This window comes from Onychomys torridus, chromosome 1 (assembly GCF_903995425.1).
Source record: "Onychomys torridus chromosome 1, mOncTor1.1, whole genome shotgun sequence".
NCBI classification, from domain to species: Eukaryota; Metazoa; Chordata; class Mammalia; order Rodentia; family Cricetidae; genus Onychomys; species Onychomys torridus.
Window position 1 is genome coordinate 98,763,993 of NC_050443.1, and position 24,786 is coordinate 98,788,778.

Here is a 24,786-nt window from a genome sequence, read left to right on the forward strand (position 1 = left end):
TAGCGAAGGCTGAGGGGACAGATACCGCCAGCCGCTGCCATGAGAAGCAACATGTAAAGACACTGGTAAGCCACAAGCCATGTGGCAAAGTATAGATTAATAGAAATGGGTTAACTTAAGATAGAAGAAGTAGATAACAAGAAGCCTGCCATGGCCATACAGTTTGTAAGCAATATAAGTTTCTGTGTGTTTACTTGGTTGGGTCTGAGCCTCTATGGGCCTGGCAGGTGAGAGAGATTTGTCCTGACTGTGGGCCAGGCAAGAAAACTCTAACTACAAAGTTTTTTTTTTTTTTTTGTGTGTGTGTGTGTGTGTGTGTTAATATTAACAAGATTGACAAACCTTTGGCCAAATTAACCAATACAGAGAGAAGACCCAAATTAATGAAATTAAAGGCAAAATGGAAGCCATCACAACTGACACTTAGGACATTCAGAGAACCATAAAGACAAACTTCAAAACAAAACAAAAAAACAAGGTGGTACACACACACACACACACACACACACACACACACACATACACCTTTAACCTCCACACTCAGAAGGTAAGAGGCCGGCCAGGGATACAAGGTGAGACCTTGTCTCAACAAAACAGAACAAAACAAAAATTCTACTAACAAAAGAAAGAAAAAGAAAGAAAGGAAAGGAAGGAAGGAAGGAAGGAAGGAAGGAAGGAAGGAAGGGAGAGAGAGAGAAAGAAAGGAAAAGAAATGGATGTATTTCTAGATGTATATGACCAGTCAAAACTAATCAATATAAAGTAAATATTTTTTTTTTCCAAGACAGAGTTTCTCTGTGTAGCTTTGGTGCCTGTCCTGAATCTCACTCTGTAGACTAGGCTGGCCTCAAACTCACAGAGATCCTCCTGGCTCTGCCTCCCGAGTGCTGGGATTAAAGGCATGCACCACCACCGCCCAGCTGAAGTGAATAATTTAAACCCATAACAACCAATGAGATAGAAGCAGTAATAAAAAAATCTCCCCACTAAAAAAAGTGCAGGACCAGATGGCTTCTACCAGACCTTTCAAGAAGAACCAACTCCAACACTCCTCAGATTACTCCATAAAACAGAAAAGGAACATTTGAAAGTTCTTTTATAAAACCAGTACTACCCTGACAGCAAAACCAGAAAAAGACCAAGCAAAAAAAGAAAATTATAGGCCTATCTTCTGATATAAAAATTCTCAATAAACTACTTGTAAGACAAATTAAAAGACACATTAAAAAGATCATCCACTATGATGAAGTGAGTTTCATCCTAGAGATGCAGAGATGGCTCAAGACAAGATGCAGAAAAGGCTTTTGACAAAATTTAACATCCTTCATGATACAAAGTCCTAGAGAATCTAGGACCACAGGGGCCGTATCTCAACCTAAAAAGGCAACTGTTGTACAGGACTATTCTAAGAGCCAAGCTGCCATCTTCGGGAGTCCAGTGGGGTCTGCTCCTCACCAAAGAGCACATAGCTGGGCTTGCTGACTACGATGGAGGGACCAAGAAGAATCACAGGACCCTCGCCAGAGTATTCGGCCATTTCTCCCAATGTGCACATGGCCTCAGGGTCTCTGGGAAGGGCTGGATGACACAGGCAGGGAAGGCTTAGGGGAGGGGACTCCATTTATATAGCCACTGGAGAGTCAACATCCAAGCACCTTCCAGTCACCCATGCTCCTACTCTAAACCCCTAACCCACTGACGGCTCTCTTTGTACGTAAGCCCAACAAACTTCCCAGAGTAAACTTTAGTGACTGTGCACCTTGGTTTGTCATTAGGACTGTAGGAGGAATGGGTAGATACTGTGGTGATATTTTATTTGTACTGAAATGTGATTTTATTTGTAAATTAATATAGTTGCCTTGGGGTCAGAGCAAGCCAGAGCAGAAGCTGGGCGGTGGTGGTGCATGCCTTTAATCCCAGCACTTGGGAGGCAGAGGTAGGCAGGATCTCTGTGAGTTCAAGGATACAGCCAGCATGGCGACACATGCCTTTTAATCTCAATACCAACCATAGAAGACCTGGAGGTCTGTCTGTAAGTGACAAGGAGGTCATGTGGCTAGGTTTACAACCAATGAGAAAGCAGAACAGAAAGTCTATGTAAAAGACAGGACACAGGAAGCAGGTCTCTTTCGGAGAGGAAAGACAGAGCAGCAGTGAAGGGTAAGGTTTTCAGCTCTCAGCTATTGCTTTGACCTCTTGGCTTTTAACTCTGCAATTGGCTCTGTGGTTCTTATTTAACAAGACGGTTACATCTACAAGATACTGCTTGTCTTCCCAAGGGAATGAATTTTAACATCAGCATTTCACCAAGTCCTCAGCCAACATCATGCTAGCAGAGAAAAACTCAAAGCATTTCCACTAAAACCAAGAATAAGATAAGGATATCCACGTTCTTCCCTCTTGCTCAATATAGTACTTGAAATCTTAGCTAGAACAATTAAAAAAAAAAAAGTGAAGGTGATAAAAGGGAATATAAATAGGAAAGGAAGAAGTCAAATCATCCTTATTTGGAGATACGATTCTATACATAAAACACTCTAAAGACTCCATCAAAAAAATGACAGCTGATAAAACACATTCAGCAAAGTAGCAGGATTACTTTGTACAAAATTAACATACAAAAGTCAGCAGTCTTTCCATAAACTGACAACAAACAAAACATACAGTGAAAGAAATCAGGGAGGCAATACATTCACAATAGCTTAGAACAAAACAAAAACAAACACACACACACACACACACACACACACACACACACACACACACACACACACACAAACCCTAGTAATAAACCTAACCAAGGATGTGAAAGACTTGTACAATGAAAAATTTAGGGGCCCCCAGGCAGTGGGATCAGGACCTGTCCCTAGTTCATGAGCCGGCTTTTTGGAGCCTAGTGCCTATGGTGAGACACTTTGCTCAGCTTTGGTGCAGGAAGGAGGGGCTTGGACCTGCCTCAACTGACACCTCATGGGAGACCTTGCCTTGGAGGAGGTGGGGGTGGGAGGTGGGTTGGGGGGAGGGCTCAGGGTGGCAGGAGGGAGGACAGGGGAATCTGTGGTTGGTATGTAAAATGAATAGAAAATCTCTTAATAAAAAATATGAAAAAATAAAAAGGAGATAAAGAAAAAGAAAAATTTAAGACATTGAAGAATGAAAACAGAAACTATTAGAAGATAACAGAAAATGGAAAGACTCCTCACATTCATGGATTGCGAAAATGACCATCCTACTAAAAGCAATCAATCTACAGATTCAACACAATCCCATCAAAATTCCAAAGCAATTCTTCAAAGAAACTCAGTCAATAATCTTACATTTCATATGGAAACACAGGGATAACTAAAACAATTGTGAACAGTAAAAACTGGTTTTGAGGTATCACCGTGCCTCTATACTACAGTACAGTAAAAAGAATAAAAACAGCACACTACTGGCATAAATGGAATAAAATTGAGGACTCAGATATAAGCCCACACTCCTATATGGCAACCTAGTTTTTGACAGAGATAAAAAATATACACTGGAAAAAAAAAACACAGCATCTTCAACAAATGGTTCCGGTTAAACTACATATCTTCACAAAGAATGAAACTAAATTCCAAATGGATCAAAGACCTCATGATATACCAGATCTGTTAAGGGATACACTTCAATTTATAGACACAGGGAAAGACTTTCTGAACAGGACCCCTGTAGTGCAGAACTTAAGACCAACATTTAATAAATGGGACCTTCTGAAACAAACAAACAAACAAAAAACCCTTCTATACAGCATAGGATACCATCACTCAAGTGGAGAGGCAGCCAACACAATGGGAAAACAATCTTTACCAGCTATATATCTGGCAGATGATTGGTGTCTAAAATATTAAAGACCTCAAAAACTAAACATCAAGAAAAAAAAACATGGGCTGAAGAGATGGCTCAGAGGTTAAGAGCACTGGCTGCTCATTCAGAGGACCTGAGTTCAATTCCCAGCACCCACATGGATCTGACACTTTCACACCAGTGCACATAAGATAAACTTAAATAAATTATTAAAAAAAGAAAACAAACAACCCAATTAAATATTGGGGCACACACTTAAACAGAGTTCTCAAAAGAAGAAATAGAGATGGCTGAGAACATGAAAAAAAAAAAAAGTTCAACATCCTTAACCACAGAGAAATGCAAATTAAAACTACTTTATACCATTATACACCAGTCAGAATGGCCAAGATAAACAAGAACAAACCCAATGATGACAAATGCTGGTGTGGGTGGGGGAGTGGAACACTTATTAGCTGCTAATAGGATTGCAGACCGGTGCAGCCACTACGGAAGTCAGTGTGACGTTCCTCAAAAACTGGGAAGACCTACCATGTGATCTAGTCACATCACTCTCGGATATACATCTTCTCGTGTGTGTGTCTCAGCCTTCCTATTCCCAGAATTCTCTTCTCTCTTGTCCCGCCTATACTTCCTGCCTGGCCACTGGCCAATCAGAATTTTATTTACACAGAGTGATATCCACAGCACAAATCTTTCTTCATTGATTCTTTGTATAGTTTTTGTTTGTTTGTTGTTTCTGTTTCAGTAATTTGAGCCCTGATTTTAATTATCTCTTTCTATCTTCTGTTTTAGAGTAGTGATCTTGTTTTCTCAAGCCTTCAAATGCATCATTAAGTTATTAATTGGAGATCTCTCAAAATATCTTTAAGATTTATTTATTTAGTTTCTAAGTGCTATGTCTGCATGTATGTATGTGCATCACATGTATGTTAGTTGCCTTCAGAGGTCAGAAGAGGGTGTTAGATCTTTTGGAAATGGAGTTACAGACAGTTTTGAGCTGCCATATGGTTGCTGAGAGCCAAACTCCAATCCTCTACAAGAGCAGCCAGTGTTCTTAACTACTGAGTGTCTCTCTGGCTCCTCAATTTTTTAGGTAGCTAATGCTATAAACTTCCTCTTAGGATGCCTTCACTGGGTCCCATCTGCTTTTCATACATTGTGTTTTCATTTTCTTTCTAAAATGCCCTTCTTGCTTGCTTTCTTGATGCAATGTTCATTCTAATAATGTGTTGCTTAGTCTCCATGGGCTGAGAAGAACATGTATTCTTTACTCTTTGGACGGAATGTTCTGTAGATGTCTATTAGAGCCATTTGGTTTGTGATATCATTTAACTGTAATGTTTCTGTCTTTAATTTTTGACTGAATGACCTATTTATTGGTAAAAGTGGATGTTGGATTCACCAGTGTCAATTTGTTGAAGTTAATCTGTGGTTTTTAAATCAAATTATATTTATTTAATAGAGTTGAGTACACCTGTGCTTAGTGCATATGTTTAAAGCTGTCATATTCTCTTGGTGATTTTTTTTCTTTAATGAGTATGAAATTACCCTCTCCTGACTAGTTTTGGTTTGTAGTCTATTTTGTCAGATACTAGAATAGTTATGCCTGTTTGTTTCTTAGTTCCAGTTGCTTGGAACACCTTTTCCATCCTTTTACCCCAAGAAGGTGTTTATCATTGATGGTGAGGTGTGTTTCTTGGAGGAAGAAAAAAGATGGGTTCTGTTTTCTAATCCAGTCTGTCAGTCTATGTCCCTTTATTGGGGAAGTGTGACTATTACTGTTAAGGCTTATTATTGGACAAGGTATATTAATTTCTATCATTTCGTTGTTTTGTAGTGTTTTCTTAGACCTCTTTTGATGAACTGTTTTGGGGTCATTATTCCTTATTCCCTTTTGAATGTGTTTATCCTTCTCTTTAGGCCAAAATATTCCTTTTATTATCCTCTCTAGAGTTGCCTTAGTGGTTATAAATTTCTTTAATCTATTTTAATGATAGAAGTTTTTCATTCTCCTTGGATCATGACGGCTAGCTTGTAGCCTGGGCTGGCTGGTATCTGTGGTCTTTCAGAACTTGTAGACTATCAGTCCAAGCCCTTCTGGTTTTGAAAGTCTCCATTGAAAAATCAAGTGTTATTCTGATGGCCAAATCTTTATATGTAGCTTGGTCTTTTTCTCTTGCAACTTTCAAAATCCTTTGTTTGTTTCATACATATAGTGTTTTGCATGTTATATAAAATTCTGGGACATTTTCTTGTATAATTTTCTTGAAAATATTTTATGTGGCTTTGAGTTTCTTCTCCTTCTTGTAGTGATTCATGGGTCTGGTCTTCTTGTGGAGTCCCAGAATTCTTGCATGTTTCATCACAGGGTTTTGTTGTCAGTTTGGTTTTTGATTTAACAAGTTCTTGGGCTGAGTGATCCAAATTCTTTTCGTATCTTGATACCTGACACTCTCTCTTCCACGTGATCCATGCTATTAGTGAGGCTTTCCGTTGAACTTTTAATTTGACTTACTCTTTTTTTCACCCTATGTTTTGTTTCTTTGTGGTTTTTCTTCAGAAATTCTTTTTATTAAATTGTTTTCTTTATTTCATTCAGCTGTGTGTTTGTGTTTTTGTCATCTTCATTCCAGCATGTATTCCCATCCTCTTTGAGCTCCTTAAACATGATTAGAATTGCTATTTTGAAATAATTATTATGTGCCGCATCTTGGCTGCTATTCTTGGGGACCAGTACTATGGGACTAATTTTTGGAGGAGATTATTGTCTTAGTTTTCCTGTTGTTTGTTTTGTTTCAGGGACCTGGGCATCTGCAGTTAGGTCCTTGTTAGTGTTTCATGGAGAGATATCTGTCCTGGCTTTGAGTGGCTGTGCTATTTGGATCTCTGTTTGCTGTTACCCCAGCTTGTCAGGTTATAGACCAGATGAATGGGTTTGAAGTTTATTCTTAATGGGGGAATGGGGCCTCTGAAGTGGTCCCAGCTCAGCTAGGGCTATGTAAAGCTTGTGAGTACAGGCACAAGAGTTAGAGGATTCTCAATGCAGATCTTCAGGAGTCTGTGGAAGGCTCACAGGGTTCTTAAGATGGTCCTTAAGTGGCAGAGGCCAGGATTGTAACAGGAATAGATGCTACTTGGGGTCCATGCTTCTTGGGCTCAGGACTGGAGGTTCCTGTCTGGGAGAGGTGCACAGGATGCACAGTCTCCTAGCAGCAGGAGTGGAGTTGAGTTAGAAGTGGGAGGTCCCCACCTGGAGGATGTGCCTAGGACACATGGTCCTCAGGAAGGTGACCACAGCACATTTCAGAGATTACTAGTTCTTAATATTTTCACAGCATTAGAGCCAAGGCCAGTTTAGGGAACAGGAGCTGCAGAATTAGTTGTAATGAGAGGGCCGTGCTGAGGATGATTTAGGCAAGTGTCAAATTGGATATAACCTGTGAATTACAGTATTGCTTGCAGATGACTGGTGGTGATTGGAGGGATAGAAAGACAGTAAGAGCCAGAGGAACCTGGAGTTTGCTGTGAGGCTGTGCCTGCTAGGAATCTCAGAAACTGTACACATAAAGTCTCACCAACAGGACTGCCTAAACATGAGCTGAGCAAGGACCGCAATAGTCATGCCAAAGTGGGAGGGTGAGAGGAGCCCAGGAAACTACAGGCAACTAAGGAATGCAGAGTGTGTAAAAACAGTCTTCCCTAGAGAATGGCACACCAATTGGTTCTCCAATACCAAATGATGAGCCCTGACAAGTAACCTCATAGACTAAGCAGGTTGTACCTATGTATTTAGGAATAGATATGTATATACATAAATACATACATATATGTGTACACATATATGCATATGTGTGTGTGTGTAAAATATATTAACCCAAACAAAAGCTTACTTAATTCCCTTACCCAATAAGTTTTCAGTACTTACAGTTCCATTTGCTTCACGGGTATTATTTGTTACTGAATAGTAAGTTCTATTCCTTTGCTGCAAAAGCAGGGTTAGAAAAAGATTCAACAATTTGCCCAAGCCAACAGCAAAGCTTAGGTTCCAATTGTGACCAGCTGGGTCCAACTCCAGAACAGTAGAGTAAGAACCTTCAAAAAGCTGTTTCTCTATAAAAGCAGCAAGACCAGTGGCTAAGTCAACGAATAAAATTAAAATGTCAGTTTTCAAACTCTGGACATTAAAGTCTTGAAACAATCCTAAGCAGGACTTACTCAGTAAGAACAGCAAGTTCTGTGGCGGTTTAAATTCAGTACTGCCCTCCTCTCCATGTCGGCTCTGAAAGCCAGTAGCCTCACAGCCCTGGAGCTGTGAACACGAGCAGCCCCGCAGTGAGCTGAGAAAGCGTAGCATCACCCTTACAGACCTACCTTCTCAAGGGACTGGCCACTGTTTTCATTTGTCTGGTGGCTCACTGAGCATCTCCATTTTCAGAATGTATCTTTATTTGACCACATGACATTTGTTAAATACAATCAGCAGCCAAGTTATTGTAAACACAGGAGGTACCTAAAGTTCTTTTATCAGTTGAAGATCACAGAAAGCTGACAGAAAGGAAGAAAGAAAAGACAGACAGGCATGAAGGGAAAATATGTCCACAGGAGTCTTCAAAGAGCTCTCACGTATCCTCAGGATCTGGAAGACCACAAACATCCTCAGGTATAGAGGCACCTCACATTTTTGCCGCTCGCTGACCTTCCACTTCTGCTCAAACAGGAAGTGAAGTCCTAGGCAGAGTTGTAGATTACCTTCTGTACCAGTCCTCAGCACAGGCTGAGATGTCTCTGCTGGTAAAGTCAAGAGTTTAATGGGTGAGAGACTTCAAAGGCCAAAAAATACAGACTTTATGTAATTATCTCCTCAGGGTTGTGAAAAACAGTAACAAGAATAAATCACAGAAAGGGAGGGAGCTGGTCACCTTCCTGGTATACATGGTATACTATGTGCTAGGTAAAATCGCCTTTCCTTTTGTGGTAGTTTTTGTTTTTTGAGGCAGGATCTTTCAATGTAGCCCTGGCTGTCCTCAAACTTGCTATATCTAAAGCAGGCTCTTCCTCTCAGTACTAGGACTAAAGGTATACACTGCCACCTGGCTAAAATTTCCAATTTTTAGCTGAAAACTATAAGACACTCAAGGAAACAGGGAATTATAGCTTATAAAGAAGAAAAATTAAATAAAAGCAGTCAGCAGAAACTGAGGAATCCCAGCCTTTGACTCTCTATATAGAGCAGTGGTTCTCCACCTTCCCAATGCTGAGACCATTCAATACAGTTCCTCATGTTGTGGTGACTCCCAACCATAAAATTACTTCATTGCTATTTTATAACTCCTATTTTGTTACTGTTATGAAATGTAAATATCTTATATTCAGGATATCTGATATGTGATCCTTGTGGGGCTTGCAAATCACAGGTTGAAAACCGCTGAGATAGAAATTAAATAAAATATTGTAAGTATAACCCACAAGTGAACAGTGACCTGATAAAGAGAAAACGTTAAAGTAGAATGTCTGGGGTTGAAAGTTCAGTAGTAGCCAAAATGAAAAGTCAGCAGTGTGTTGATGGTGATCTTCTACTGCAGGGGCAGAAATCAGGATGATGGAACTGAACAGGGTACTGGAGACAAGTGAAACAGTGCCACTTGAGTCCAGTCCGCAGTGTGAGTTCCCGAGAGGGGGGGGGGAGCTGCTGCAAGGGTACTGGAGCTGGAGTTAGGTGGTTGTGAGCTGCCTGGAGGTGGGTGCTGAGAACCAAACTATGGCCCTCTAAAATAGGGACCACTGAGCATCTTCTCCCCAGCCCCAGCTTTTCTCTTTTAAAAAAGACAACAAATGATAAAACTATCAATGACTTTACAATAACTAAAGATGGGTTTGCCTAGGCAGAAACTATAGAGGAGATGTAATTTACACAAGGCAGGAGGGAGTTTTGGCATGCTATTGAATTTAATAGAAATCCAAACTAGCCTGAGAAGTGTCATAAAATCACCCTTTCAAAGTGTATAGTTCAGGACCTGGAGAAATGGCTCAGTGGTTAAGAGCACTGGCTGCTCTCCCTAAGGACCAGAGTTCAATTCCCAGCAACTACATGGTGGTTCACTACTGACAGTAATTCCAGTTCTAGGGGATCCATGCCTTCTGACCTCCATGATCACCAGGCACACATGCAGTCATGTGGTACATAGAAATACATGCAGACAAAACACTCATACACTAAAAGAATTAAAAAATATCTTTTAAAATGCTAGAAAATAAGCTTTCCGTAGTACTCTTCAGTCCTCCATTTCTGTTGGTCAAAGCCCACATGGCCTCTGCTGGGCTAGCTCTCCTTTCCTGTGGCTTTCCTTGGCAGGCTTTCCGTGTTCCTGTCTTCTCCAACTTCCTGTGGTTTCTGTGCCGTCTTCAGCTTCGATGTCACTGTTCCCATGAGGCTCTGACCATGCTACACATTGACTGTCGTTCTCCCAGGCTGTCTTTTGAAACCTGAAGGGAAACATTAGCGATCCTGTAAATGGTTGCAGTTTTGCATGCCCGCAAAACCAGCATCCCATGGACAGCACTAAGCTACAGTTAGTTCGGGTCCCTTGGTTTATAGCTGCAGTGGTTTCTGGGTGCTTTAGCCGCTGAACTTGAAACATTACTTAGTACCTTGTACAAGCAGTACTCTCTTAAAGGAAAGGCTTCCATCTGTTTATACTTTGATACCCTTGGCCCTGTGGTGGGTGTGCTTACTAGTTCCTGAGATATCATCAAGATATTCATCAAGAATGACTTCAAGATAAGTCATGTTCATCTGCTACTTCTGTGTTCACAGTAGAACACAGATATTTATAAAAAGTGAACTGACCAAAAAGCAAATAGGTCAAAGAGACATTTGTTTGTTTGTTTGTTTTGTTTTGTTTTGTTTTGTTGAGACAGGGTTTCTCTGTGTAGCTTTGCGCCTTTCCTGGAACTCACTCTGTAGCTCGGGTTGGCCTCAAACTCACAGAGATCCGCCTGCCTCTGTCTCTTGAGTTCTGGGATTACAGGCATGCAACACCACCGCCCAGCAAAAAGAGACAATTTTAATGAGCCATGTATTAGGATATCTGAAACCTTGAGTAACAGGAGGGTGAGGCTAAGCACTGTGCTCACGCTGGTGTCAGTGGCCAGGTCCCTGAGCTGTCTGACACGGGTACTTCGAACTGCACTCTTGCTGGCAGGTGTTAAAGCGTCTGCGCCTGTGCTGCTGCTGTTCAACATAGGAGCTGTCAGGACAGAGTGGGAAGAAGACACCAAGAGGAGATAGGGAGGGAACAGCTGGGAGGAAAGTTCAAGGCTTGGAGACCAGAAGGACCAGTGACAGGACTGGACGGTGCACTGTATGTGCATCCCTAGCTGCCTTAGCGCCACCTCCTGGCCACCTGTCCAAACTTGCCCCAAGTTCTGTTAAATTTCCTCATCCAAGCTGTCTATAAAATGAGAAGTTCCATCCTTCCAGTTAAAATTGGAGTGGTGTCACTTGCTTAAACACCCACTGCTGTTGGGAGAGCACAAATTGAACCGTTATCAGTCATTAAGACATTTGTGGTGAAGCATTTGTTTGCTGTGTGTAACCGATAAACAGCTTGCCAAGAATATGCTTTCTGGTAGAAACCCAGAAATCCACATTGATGGCAGGATCAGATCCAGATTGGTGGGCATGTCACATGATTTGCCTGTGACAGGCTAAGGTGGGTGTGTGCAGTTTCACAGCTCTGGGTTACAGATTCTCTGTGGCAGTGCCTTTAACACAGGGATGACATACCTCCTGACCATCTTCACTGGGAGCAGACGTGCCCAGACTGGCTGTGCTAAGTCCTGTCAGAGAGTGTATCTAGAGGATGGGCTTCAAAGGCCCATTTTAGTTAAGGTCCCACACTCACCAGGGCGGGACTCCTGTGAATTTCCCTGTGGATGGTACAGAGGTGTGAGCGATCCTGTGAGGCTTGTGGAAGGCTATACCCTCTAGTTTGATTTCCTTTTTTCTATTGTGTATAAATCTTTTATTTGGATGGATTGGTTACCTAGGCAACAGCCGCAGGGTAAAGATAGATTGGCTGCTTGGGGAATGCAGTCACAGGCCCTTTCAAAAGGCAAAAATCTGTTGTGTAAAACAAAAATTAGTGAATGGTTGGACTTTTGCTTAACCTTGTGTGCCATAAGAAGCCACACAGAACAAGTTTTTCAAGAGAACCTTTAGAATACAGTGTGGTTCTAATTATAGCTTGTTTTTAATTGGTTTGATTCCTGCTGTGTACCTATTGCTACAGGCCGTATGATGGTTTTCCAATGGCATAGTTTGTTTGTTTGTTTTTCTGTATCATTTTTATTTCTATAAAACAAAATGATGGCATTGTTTGTTTGCTCATGGGTTTTTTTGTTTTGTTTGTTTGGTTTTTCAAGACAGGGTTTCTCTATGTAGCCCTGGCTATCATGGAACTTACTTTGCAGATTAGGCTGGCCTCTAGATCTGCCTGCCTCTGCCTCCTGAATCCTGGGATTAAAGGCATGCACCACCATGCCCAGCTGCGTTCTGTTATTTTTAATCCCCACTTCTGAGGTTCGAGGATCCCTGAGGATCTTCTGAGGTTCAGTATCGAGCACCACTACTCCCCTCCAAGCTACTTTCGGACATCAGCTGTGTGACTGTGATGCAGACAAAATGTGTTAGAGAGTCTAGAGGCAGGAAAAGATGGGCCAGAGATAATTCACAGGCTTGTTTAGAGTGTGGGCACTAACCAAGTCTAAGTCCCTAAGCAGTTAACTGTGCACACTCTCCCCGTTAGCCTAATAGAATACGTATGACTACATCATAAGTGATATTGAATTACTGCCTTACTCCAGAGGGCAAAGTATAACAACATTGACTGACAGCTGTTGACAGTAACCCTTCTCTATTTGAGGAAAATTTGTTTTCACTAGAAGCACGAGAGTATTGTTTTGGGAATCTCACTGCTCTAACAGCCAAGCACTCTGAGAGCCTTGCAGATTCTCTGTGGGATGTTAGATTGAACCTGGGGCCTCGTGCATTTGAGCACACACCACTGACCACAAACCCAGCACATAGAAATATATTTGGGTATTAGTGCTCTTTTATGCAGTATACCCTCTGATTGCCAATTCAAATTAGCTGGCCTTTCTTGCAGACAGCTACAGAGCAGCTACAGGCAAAGTGAGCAACATTGTAAACGCTTGCTTGCTTTGCCTGTCTTCCTCCCTTCCGAGGTGCTGAGTATCCAGTCTCACTTTGTTGTGATAAGGACTTGTAGAAAAACAGGAGCAGAGCCTTTCTACAGCTAAACACCTATCGGGTGTGCTCCAGCTTGCTCTCAGCTGTCGTTCTCAGTTCCTTGCTTGTTCTGTTCGTATTTACTGCTGTGGACAGGAGAGGTGTCACTCAGAAAGCCTGACAGTCAGCAGGCACAGTGGGCATCCTCCCCTGTCCTTAACCCGGCCTAGAGGGCAGCACGGTGGCACTCAGAAGAGTCTCAAGGAGAGAGCTTTCAGTCTGCGCAGGATTTTAAGATTTGGAGGCACAAGATAATCCTCAGTGCAGGTCTCATTAGTAGGTGTGGAGAGTTGGCAGTCAAGCTTCTTTTGTATGTGGAATTGGGAAGACCGTTGTCTCCACAATAGACATCCACGGTGCTACGTTTTGTGCAAGTATCTTTCATCGTTACTGTTCAGCTTTTAGAAATGGAACTACCACTACAAGAGAGGAGTTTGTTAGAAGTCTTTTTGCTGAATGAGCACGAGTGGCTTCCTGTTAGGAGTTTGTGGGCACAGCTGTGAATGCCTTCTTTATTTCCAGAGTTACACTGTCATGCTTTATCATAGTGAGGCTCTGCCCCACCTCAACTTACCATTCAGAGGAAACTTGGACTGTTTAGGAAGTCATGTAACCCCTGGTGCCTACTCTTTGTAAGTCTCTGGGTTCCACGCAGCATCTGGGGCCTGTGGATGGCAGTACTGTAAAGGTCTGCTCACTTTGGTCTCTGTGCAGCTGTGACAGTCCCCATTGTTGGTCCTGTGTTGCACCTGTGCAAGACTGGTCAGATGGACCTAATTATTTGATTCAAAGAAAAGGTACAGCTAGTTCATCTGAGTTCTCGGAGTTCTGGCCAGGTAGAATTAGCATTGGAGAAGAGGGGAGACCGTAACTTTTTAAAATTTCTTTTCTGTATATGAGTGCTTGGTCTGCATTATGCCAGAAGAGGGCACCAGATCCCACTATAGATGGTTGTGAGCCACCATTTGGTTGCTGGGAATTGAACTCGGGACCTCTGAAAGAACAGCTAGTGCTCTTGACCACTGAACTATCTCTACCCCATAACTCATTTTTGAGAGAACTTTTTCATCACCTTTTTTTTCTAAATCTTTTTTAGTGTTTTGTTTTGATCATGTGCATGGTGTGGGAAAGGTGCATATGAGTTTGCTAGGTTGTTTGTTTGTTTGTTTTTTAGACAGGATCTTTCACTAAGGCAGTCACAGATTCAGCTATGCTGTGGCCAGCAAGACACCAGAATCTTCTGGTCTCCATCTTCCAACACTAGGGTTGAAGATTGGTATTGTTTTGTCACTAGTGGGATTTAGGGAGCCAAACCCAGCTCCCCAGGCTTACTCAGCAATCACTTCACCCAGTGAGCCTTCTCCCAAGACCTACTTTACTTTTTAAGATCTATTTTTTTTAAGTTTAGGGGTGTGTGTGTGTGTGTGTGTGTGTGTGTGTGTGTGTGTGTGTGTGTTTGTAGGAGTGAGTGCAGTTATCCACAGAGGTCAGAAGAGGCTTCAGATCCTGAAGCTGGAGTTACAGGCAGTTGTGAGCCACCCTACAGTGGGTGCTGGGTACTCAACTTGGGTTCTCTGCAAGAGCAGTATGTGCTCTTGACAGCTGAGCCGTCTCTCCAGCCCATGTTTCTCTTTTTATCACATGCTTCCTAAGAAGCCCACCTACTCACACACTCTGTACAGACAGATCCAGCTCTGGTTCCTTAAGAAGGCCCTGTTCCTGGCAAGTGCCATGATTCTGAGGGAGTGTCACTGTGGACTAGCGGGAGGGGAGTATTCTTATTGGAAACAAAAGGCTAGCTAAGAAAGACACCCCTTCCCCAAAAGAGGCAGGAATCTGCTGTCTTCAGCAGCTCTTCAGGTTTATACTTATGGTTTGGTAGCTGCTCCCTATTTGCAGCTTTTATTTGGAAGTAAATTTTAATTCTTTGTGTGGAAAGAGAAAATAGTCTTTTACCTTCCTAATCTGGGTTTCTCTAAAATAATTCACTCCAAATGGCACTTGGTACTTCCCAGAAATCAATTCACTTATCTGAATGGGAGGGAACAGTAAGAGGGCTGGCTCATGGTTAAAGCTTTTGCACTCAGGCTCAGCCACAGAGTGTATCCCCGGAACCCAAGTAAATAGAAAGGAGAGCCAACTCCACAAGCTGTCCTCAGCCTCCCTGCCCATGCATACACACACATACAAACACACACATCACTTTCTCTTTCACAATGCTCTACAGATTAATATAATAGTAATAATAAAGTTTTTTTAATTAATTATAGCGGGGGTACTTTATAGCTTGCCTTCATAACTTTTGTTTTCCTGCTGATACATGCCAGTAAGAGTACAGCAGTGTTAACTCTTGTGTAATAATAAAAATGGTGAGCCAGACCTTTTACTTTTGATAACATTCACCTTAGTGTTTAATGAATTATTTCTTGTTAGATATTATCATTAGGTATATGTCAAATCTGTGTCTAATTTCCTATACATACTTCTTCCTCAGCCAAAATAAAGTACTGTACAGTGAGTCTTGAATCCAGAAAGAGAAAAACCCAGCTCTTGTTGCCAGTGTGCAGGCTCAAGAAGGGCAGGAGCCTCAGCCAGCAACTTAGCTGATGTTTCCCTGGAGCCCAGACCAGTGCCTGACACTTGTACTTTGAAAAAAACATTTGTGGTCTGGTCACTGTCGAAAAACTGTCATGACAGAAACGCATTTGTTCAATAAATGACTGAATTCACTGTCTTTTATGGTTCTGGAGGCTTGTTCTTGTTGCTTATGTTCATTTTCTACATTAATCCAAGCATTGTCACATTATAAACAGCATCAGACTGCTAAAGAGAACTTCCGAATTAAATGCTTGAATTACCCCCACGATACCAACAGGATTTAAGTATGAAAGAGGTCTTGGGGAATAGTCCCTGGGTGTGCCAGGCTTACTAAAGTATCCCCCACCTTTGCATCTTCCCAGGAGCACTCACTGTGGGCCTAGTGCGGCAGTGTCAAACAATCCATGGACGAGACCGGACCTGCATCCCTCCCCGGCTGCCCCCAGAGTGGGTCACCACCCTGTTTTTTATCATCATGGGAATCATTTCCTTGACTGTCACATGTGGTTTGCTGGTGGCTTCCCACTGGCGAAGAGAAGCTACAAAATATGCTCGATGGATAGCATTCACTGGAAGTAAGTAGCCCGCACTTACTAAGTTGGTCTAGAAGGCACGCAGTGGCGTTTTTACGAAGATTATCAAGATCAGTCCTAAGGACTCGGTAAATCTTCCCTGGAGCACCACTCACGTGGCCATGAGATAGACCGCACAGTCCCCCAGCTCTTCAGCAGTTTCACTGCAGGACCAGGACACCCACAGCTGCCACTGCTTTGTCTGAATGCTCTTTTAATGAGGCTTATTTTCTTTTTACTCTCTGTAACGTAAGTGTTTCAGGTTTATGATTCGGAGCTACCATTGATCCGAGTGGTTCCCACTTCTTGAAGGTATTGGTATCCTCTATCAAAATAAAGATAAATCTAGGAAAATATGTAACTTAGATGAAGGCGATGGTTTGCTTTTTAATATTGTTGATTTTTGTTTCTGCTGGGTTGAAAGACCATTGAAAAATCAACACATTTAGTTTTTTAAGAATTATTTGTCAAAGTTTCTTATTCTACTAAGCTATCCCCAGTGGTGTATGGATTTATATATTACATATAATATTCACTTATAATTTGCAAAATTGGTTTAATTATTGAATACTTTAGAAACTTATCCTAAGTCTAAGGAAACAAATATACACACTCACAAGAACATCTCTGTAATTCTGCTTTCTTTGTCTCTAAAATAGTTTTGGTTTGGCAATCTTTGGAAACATTTTTATAATCACAACTAGGAAATGCTGCTGGTAGCTAGTGGGCAGAGGTCAGGCATACTGCTAAACATCCCCCCAGCCTGGGGCCCAGTAGCATGGTCACTGGTCTGCAGGCATGGGATGAAGACGTGTGTGCAGGATGCTGAGGTCTCCAGTGGCAGTGTCGTAGACCCGTCTCAGGTTGCACACATTTCCAAAGATAGTTTTAACACAGCTCACTGCTCCTTAAAGTTTTTATTTATAACTATTATAACCAAAGTAAAGAATAACCTCAAGTATTCCTGTTAACATTAAAACTCACTTTATCTTAGCTAGACATGTAGCTGAGTTAGAGCACTGTCTGGTGGTATTGAGGCCTTGGGTGCTGTCCCTGCCACCAGAGGATAGTTGAAACAAAACTCCTCAGTATGTCTTCAGAGGCTGAGGGTCATGCTCTTCCTCCAGCTTTTGGTGGAACTTTGTTTCTGACTTTAGTTTTGTCTGCATATCTCCTTCAACAGTAAAATCTAGATCAAGTTGCCTTTGAGGTAAGCAGCTCCTCCTCACCCTTATTAAACAATGAGAAACAAGCTCATTTCTTGTTAGAGACCTGAGACCGCTCTTTTCCAGAGAGTGAGGGCCAGAGGCAAATATAGAGACAAGGCTGCTAACTGAAAGAGTGTTGATGAGGAATCTAAATAAAGAGACTCTAATTTTGTATCTTCTACTCAGACACAGTCATTTATCCAGGTATGATTCACTCACTAATGAGTAAAATAATATGAAGGACCAAAAACCTAAACTGCAATGTAACAAACTTAGATTAGGCAAAGATGGCAGTAACATACAGAGACCAGGAAAGGAACTAGGGTTTATCTTTGTTTTTCATTCCCCTTCAACAAAAATGTCTTTATTTATAGTTGACTCCAAAATACAATGTATGTTTCCTTTTATTTTTGAAATTGTACGTGTGTGAGAGTGATTCAAGTTTATGGGGGTGAGCAAGTGAAGTCTCATGACTGCCGCCAGCTCTCAGAAGCTCTTTGCTGGATGCTCTTACAATTTTTGGAAGTTTCTAAAGAGTAGTGTTATATACATAGAAACCCATATCTACTCTAAAAAATACATACTTATATAAAAATGTCTCTATTCTGTACCCCTGTTCTTCAATTTAAAATGACTCAGAGTACATTTATTTAGGTTGACATTTAGTCTGTGCTTGCCGGCTGGAGAGCAGTTCAGGGGAATTGAGCTCCCCCTAGTGGTTCAGCTCTGAAGATGTGTTTGAGCCCTGCAGTATAGAGTTTTTGTTTTGTTTTGATTTTTGACTTTTTGAGACCCTGTCTCTGTGTAGTCCTGACTGCCTTAGAACTCACTCTGTATACCAGGCTGGCCTCAAACTCACAGAGATCCCCCTGCCTCTGCCTCTGCTGGGATTAAAGGCATGCACCATCACTGCCCAGGTATATATAGTTCTTTTATTAGTTAGGTAGTAGTTTTTGTAATAATGTGAGGGTAGCTTTCTAATGGCAAAGACCTCTGTCAGGAGAGCCCCATATGATGGGCCTTGCCTGTAGGGACAAGAAAGACCCTATTTTTTTTTTTTTTTTTTTTTTTTTTTTTTTTTTTTTTTTTTTGTGTGTGTGTGTGTGTGTGTGTGTGTGTGTATACATACCCACAAGTGAGTGTGTGTTCATGTGGAGGCCAAAGGTTGATATCAGGTGTCTTCCCTGTCACACTCCACCTTAGTTTTTGAGACAAGGCCTCTCACTAAACTTAGTGCTTACCATTTAGCTAGACTGGACAGCCAGCAAGCCCTGGAGATCTGTCTGTCTCCACCAGCCGCCTGCCACACCAAGCTTTTTGTGTGGTGCTGGGGATCTGAATTCACACCTCTCACTTGCACAGCTGGAACTTGACCTACTGAGAGCCCTGTCCACGGCCCCTTTTCACCATTCTTGATTTACAGCCTCATGTACGGGTACCTAGAAAGAAATCTGTTCTGTGGAGGAGGTGATGCTGTCTTTACAAGCTTACTTGGGATCAGAGCTTGATTTTCATGTGTGATAGCTGTTGTAAACACTAGTGATGATTTAAGATCTGAAGTGACTTCACAGTTCTCAATAGCTTAAAACAAAAACTCCTCCATCTACATAAATCTAGACCCTAGACAGTATGGAGAACCAGACCCCTAGGCCTTACAATCAAAATTGGATAGGAAGTTGTTGCTCTCTCAAATTTTGTTGAACTTTTCCTAACCAGTTTGGAAAATACTCTTCAGAATATTAACTATAATTGTAGCTACTAAATGAGTAGTATTTATTGTCCATTATGAAGGACAGATTTTTTTTAGTAGAGAAAAATTTTACATTAACATAAACTAATGTTTATGTACTACTAAAGTGCTTCTGAATTAATTTACTATTTCCTAAGTTATTCAATATCAGAGAAAAAATGTTTTAAGAATAATCTTGCCCCCAATGGACAATTTTGTGTGTGTGTGTGTGTGTGTGTGTGTGTGTGTGTGTGTGTTCACACACAGTATATTGACATGGGCCACATGTGTGTAACCCAAGCTATTCCGCTGTTTGAGGTGGTCTTGCCTGCACCCCCAAGGGCAGCAGTTGGTTCCCACACTGTGCTCAAGCCCATGGCTCCTCTTAGTCTGCTTGCATTTTACTCACCCACACTGATAAGTCGAGGTTTACAGAGTATCTGAAATTGTTACTGGTTACTAGTCAAAAAGGCCAAAACCCTAATGAAATCTGATACCTAAAGTTTTCACTTGTGTCACAGAGAATTCAGATTTGCTTGTATGATATTGTACAGTCATTTGTCCAAAGTAAACTGGGTTTTCTGTCTATATAGTATAGAATAATCTACCAGACTGATACAGAGCACCAAAGAATACTGATGTTTCTTAAGTGATACATTACTTAAGCAAATGTTACCATTTAATGTATTGTTGGTAATCCATCCAGGAAATGATTGCATTAAGTTCTTCTGATTGATTGACCCACCTAGAAAATTTTAGAGCTATTGGCATATATTTATCCGGGGCTCTCTTGATATTCCTGGGGATAGACTTGTCTTGGAAAAGGTTTCTCATTTGGTTAATTACAGAAAGTTTTGGGTCTTCATACACAGCAGCTAGTTCATCTGTGTTCACAAAGAGCCTTCTATCCCAAGAAATGCAAGGAACCTTGAGCACTTGACCTCTGCCTTTAAGAAACAAAAATAATTTCCCAGAAAGGCTAGCTTCCTTGTGGGTAATTTATGTTTACTGGGAAAAGCATTTCTTTGGTAGCACAGGGAATACACTATTTGGTGAAAAGATTAGGCAGGTATTACTTTCGGCCAGGCACTGAGTTTTCTGGTAATCTTTCTAGAAACATTTTAGTGAAAAATATATTTTATTGTGCTTATATATAAAACCCAAAGGAGGCTTCTCACCCTTCCTTACTTTGTTATTTGTATTTCTGAAACCTGATAGAGACATTACTGTTCTGGAACATTATCCATGAGAGAACCACTCTGACCGTTTACTAACCATCCCAGAGATCTGATGATCTTTCTCCAGCTAGAGGGAGAAAAGTAGTACGTAGGGTTATGCACTTTTTTCCTAAGTCCCTCTACTACTGGGAGGAGAGGAGAGGAGGAGGAGGAGGAGGAGGAGGAGGAGGAGGAGGAGGAGGAGGAGGAGAGGAGGAGGAGGAGGAGGAGGAGGAGGAGGAGGAGGAGGAGGAGGAGGAGGAGGAGGCGGCGGCAGCCTGGCAGTGACAGCTGAGATGTGATAGTGATAGTCTACTCAACACCTCAGTCAGCCTGACACTTTGCTAGGACTTGACATGTTCCATTTATCATGGTAGTAGTTCTCCTAGTTTAAAGGAGGAGACAGGCAAGCTAATAAATATTAGGGCCAGAACTTCACCCCTAACTCTGCCCTTAATTACTAAATGGTTTAGACAGACAGACAGATGCACTCGTGCGCACACAAATGCTCATGATTCAAAATCATCTAAAGACTTGTATAAAGAACTATAGTTGAGCTTTCACTGTGTTTGATTTGTTAGGCTTCAGGGAATTGTGTGACCCATAGTGTATGCAAGTCTTTTGACAAGGGGTCCATGTTTTCACAGGTTTGACCTTGTTATCCACAGACCTTCATATAAATTGCTTTGTACCAAATTTTCATTGTTGTTTTTGGTTTTGGTTTTTTTCCCATCACCAAAGCATGTTACTAATGTTGTGTTTTGGTTTGTTTTACAGTGATCCTTTTCTGTATGGCTGCCCTAATATTTCCAATAGGATTTTACATCAATGAAGTCGGAGGTCAACCTTATAAATTACCCAACAACACAGTAGTTGGGTCGTCATATGTACTTTTTGTCTTATCAATTTTCTTCACAATAGTAGGACTTCTCTTTGCTGGCAAAGTCTGTTTACCAGGCTGACGAATGTCTAAATGGCTTAACCCGCTTTTATTTTTTTTATTTTTTATTTTTTTTGTTTTTTATTTCTAGAGGTTGGGAGGACAAAGAGAAGGCATCTGAGCAGTCCTCATAGGAAGATGCTTAGATAAACCTGATGCTGAAAAGGAAAAATTGTTTTGATTTGTTCTCACTATGCACTTTGGATTTTAAAAAAAGAATGAGAGCCTTTTCCATAACCAAATACAATATTGACTAAATCTCCTGAGCATATTCAGGCAGTCAGTCTGCACTGTGATAGCAACCTAGTGAAGGAGAGTGCTTTATACTGAAAGCATGTGGCCCCTTGTGACTCTGTTGATCTGTTTTCATGTCTAATGATTCATTTGGGGGGGGGGGGAGTCTAGTATTTATGAATCATGATGGACCAGTGGGGTGCAGGAGGTTCGTGTGGGGCTGGCCTCACCTCCTAAGACATTAGTGTTCTCAACTTCTTTGTCGTGTTAGAGCCTTTGGCACCACAATGGATCGCCATTGCATTACTGCACCAAGAAGCCAATAGATCAAAACTTGTTTGCTAAAATGTATGTAAAAATTCTAAAACTCCCTAATCTCTGTGTACAAAAGAAAACACTAAGAAACAAGTTGGGGTGGGTGGGGGAAATCTTCCTTATATTTATATAAATATATATATAATATATATATTTTGCTGATGCAGTATACAGTGTGTATATGTGTGTGTGTGTATGTGTGTGTACATTTATATATGCACACATGCAAACAGTTCCTGGAAAAGAACTCTGAATGCTTGCTAGCAAAACACTGTGGTGTGCAACCTAGAACTCAATAGAAAAAAAGCCATTTATCTGAAGGCTGCATAGTGGAGAGAGTCTTCAGTTTACCTCATTCTTTGTAGTAGCCCTTGATTTTGACAGGTTTCTGTAATAGGTACAAATAACTCCATACCTTTCTAGGTGCAATTTTAAGTTAAGCTAAAGATTTCTTTCTAGGTTTAATTTATTTGTATATGTTAGTAAAGGTAAGGTCATGTCAAACCTTATAGGTTGGGGAATCAGACACTGTTGAAATGATTGACAATTGTCATCTGTTGTATTATAGAGAATTGTTTTTTCCACTGGCTCAGTCTTCTACATTAATAATGCATTGTATATGTTCAAGCACACAACTTCACATAAACACAAGTTCACTAGCAAATATCTGGCCGTTTTGGGCAATATACAACACTAATTCTACTCTACCATAAAAATTGCATTTTATCTGTAAGCATTATTAATACATCTTTACCAAACACTTGAGCAATACACCTTTTATGCTTTACACCTTTGTTTGCTTGAAAAGCTAACATCCTTGCATTTGTTTTGAAGGCTGTATTAAACCCACAGCCTTAAGTGTTTTTCTAGCCGAAGTGCAGCTGACCTTGAGCTCATAAGTACTTTAAAACCCAGTCCCTTCTTCTCCACATTCCTATGTCTGTGTCAACACCTAGATTTTTCCTGGTGAACATTATATAATCCGTTTGAAGTTCCTCACGAGGGTGTTCCAAGGCAGTGGAGCCGAGTTTGTCCTCTCTATAGTGAAGACAATCTAGATGTCTCTGTTGGTGAGCAGAATAGAGTCCCATGCAGCCGGGGCTTCATACAAGCAGGAATGATTTCTAAGATGCTTATTTCTCACAGAATTCTTCCTCAGAGTAGAGTTGCCTCCTCAGAGACATTCTAGAACCTCAGAGGGCTTCATTTCCTTCCCACCAGCTTGTTGGTTAGTCAGCTGTCTCACAGTGTTAAATTGTGGATGAAAAGCCAGTGTTTGGGCTCCCACAGGAACCCCGGAGGAGACCTCCTGTGTGAGAAACCTGTAGTAAATCGGAGGAAGGACATTTTCCACCAAGTGTTATATCTAGTCAGTTCTAAGGCCACCACTAGACATGTTCTGTGGGCATCGGGATTGTGCTCTGACTGTTCCTCAGTCAAATGGGTCATGTTGAAGGAAAGCTTTGTTAGTTGGCATTATACCACTGATATGAAGTATTAGCAAAGTATAGTTCAAATTCACGGACATGACCAAGAGCTTTTCTCTTTCAAAGGATGGATATTATTGTAAATAGTTTCTCAAGATCTTTTGAACTGGATCATGAGCATGGGGAGAGAAAGTTTCTCAGCTGCTATGAATCCCCGCTGTTTACTTCTCTCACTTGAGTGGCAGTGCATAAAAGATTACAACAGTCTAGGTTTATTTGTATCTATTGCCCAAACCATTACATTGTCTCTAATTTCATCATTGTTTGGAGGAACAGTGCATGAAGAGCTGGTGGGGGAAGTCCCTCCAGCCACTCAGCGCTCTCTACTCCAGGATTGAGAGCATCATCCCATCCAGTAGCGTGTGGAGTTCTGTCTTCGTAAACTCTCCCAGACCAAATGTTGTTGGAGTGGACTCATCTGTATTATCTGTCCTGTAAGTGGGAGGACACCCAGCTGCCAGCAGCTGCTTTTAAAAGTCACTCCGAGTACTACATAGCACAGTATTAATTTATAGCAGGAATCATATCTTGTAAAATGTATATAAAACACTTTTATGGTGCAATCATTCGTCAAATTTTTGTCTGTTACATTGTTCTTAGAGTGTACGTTCTTCTCATGCCTAAGAATATCACTGTAAAATCTGCTGAAAACTATTTTTAGGTTTTATTTGCACAAGACTGAATTAGTTTGAGTTTGGGGGAAGCTCCTATTGAACAATCCTAAACATCTGTAAAGATAAAAGTCTTCAATTCATTAAAAGCAAACATTTCAGTACAATTCTTTCCAAAGGTAATCCATGTTCTGTGTTGTTAGTGTGTGGGTGTGTTTCTGACTCTTGCATCTCTCACAAACCTATTTCTGTTCCATCTGTTTTGTTCTTGAAGGATGCCTTTTTTTTTTTCCTTTGCAATGTTCTAGATGACCAAAACACATTGGTTTTTACCCTTTTGCCTAAAGCTTTGATTTCTCTGTGTGGTGTTCTGTGAGTTCACTGTTTAATCTCTTCAGTGAAGTAGCATATAGTCCTGGTGACAGGCAATCTATTGATTTAGAGGAGAGGTCCTGAACAAAGTGTGGAAAACTAACTTTGGATCTATTCTTAGCTATGAGTTTGCATCATGGGCTTCGTTAGAAGAACATGTTGCATTTATTTTGTCTTTATTAAAAGACTACTAGTCACCAGTTACTCTGGTTATAGTAACTGCTATATAAACCCACTTTGATCTTCTTTTAAAAATTAAATTTTCACTCACAAGTCAAAACAGTAAACTGTCTTTCAGAAAATTTTTGAAGGATAAAATTATATGAAGGAAAAAGATGGTCTGTGTAGAATTACCTACA

General features: G+C 41.1%; 1 protein-coding gene across 1 annotated transcript in view; it reads left to right on the plus strand.

Annotated features, from left to right (window-relative positions):
- Mosmo (modulator of smoothened) overlaps window positions 1-22,073 on the plus strand; it is a 57,311-nt gene extending 35,238 nt beyond the window's left edge. Inside the window, exons 2-3 of the mRNA XM_036176988.1 lie at window positions 16,105-16,317; window positions 21,246-22,073. Of these exons, the coding sequence (XP_036032881.1) occupies window positions 16,105-16,317; window positions 21,246-21,430 (398 nt within the window). The 3' untranslated portion in view covers window positions 21,431-22,073. The remainder of the gene's footprint in view (window positions 1-16,104; window positions 16,318-21,245) is intronic.
- Window positions 22,074-24,786: the final 2,713 nt, after the last annotated feature.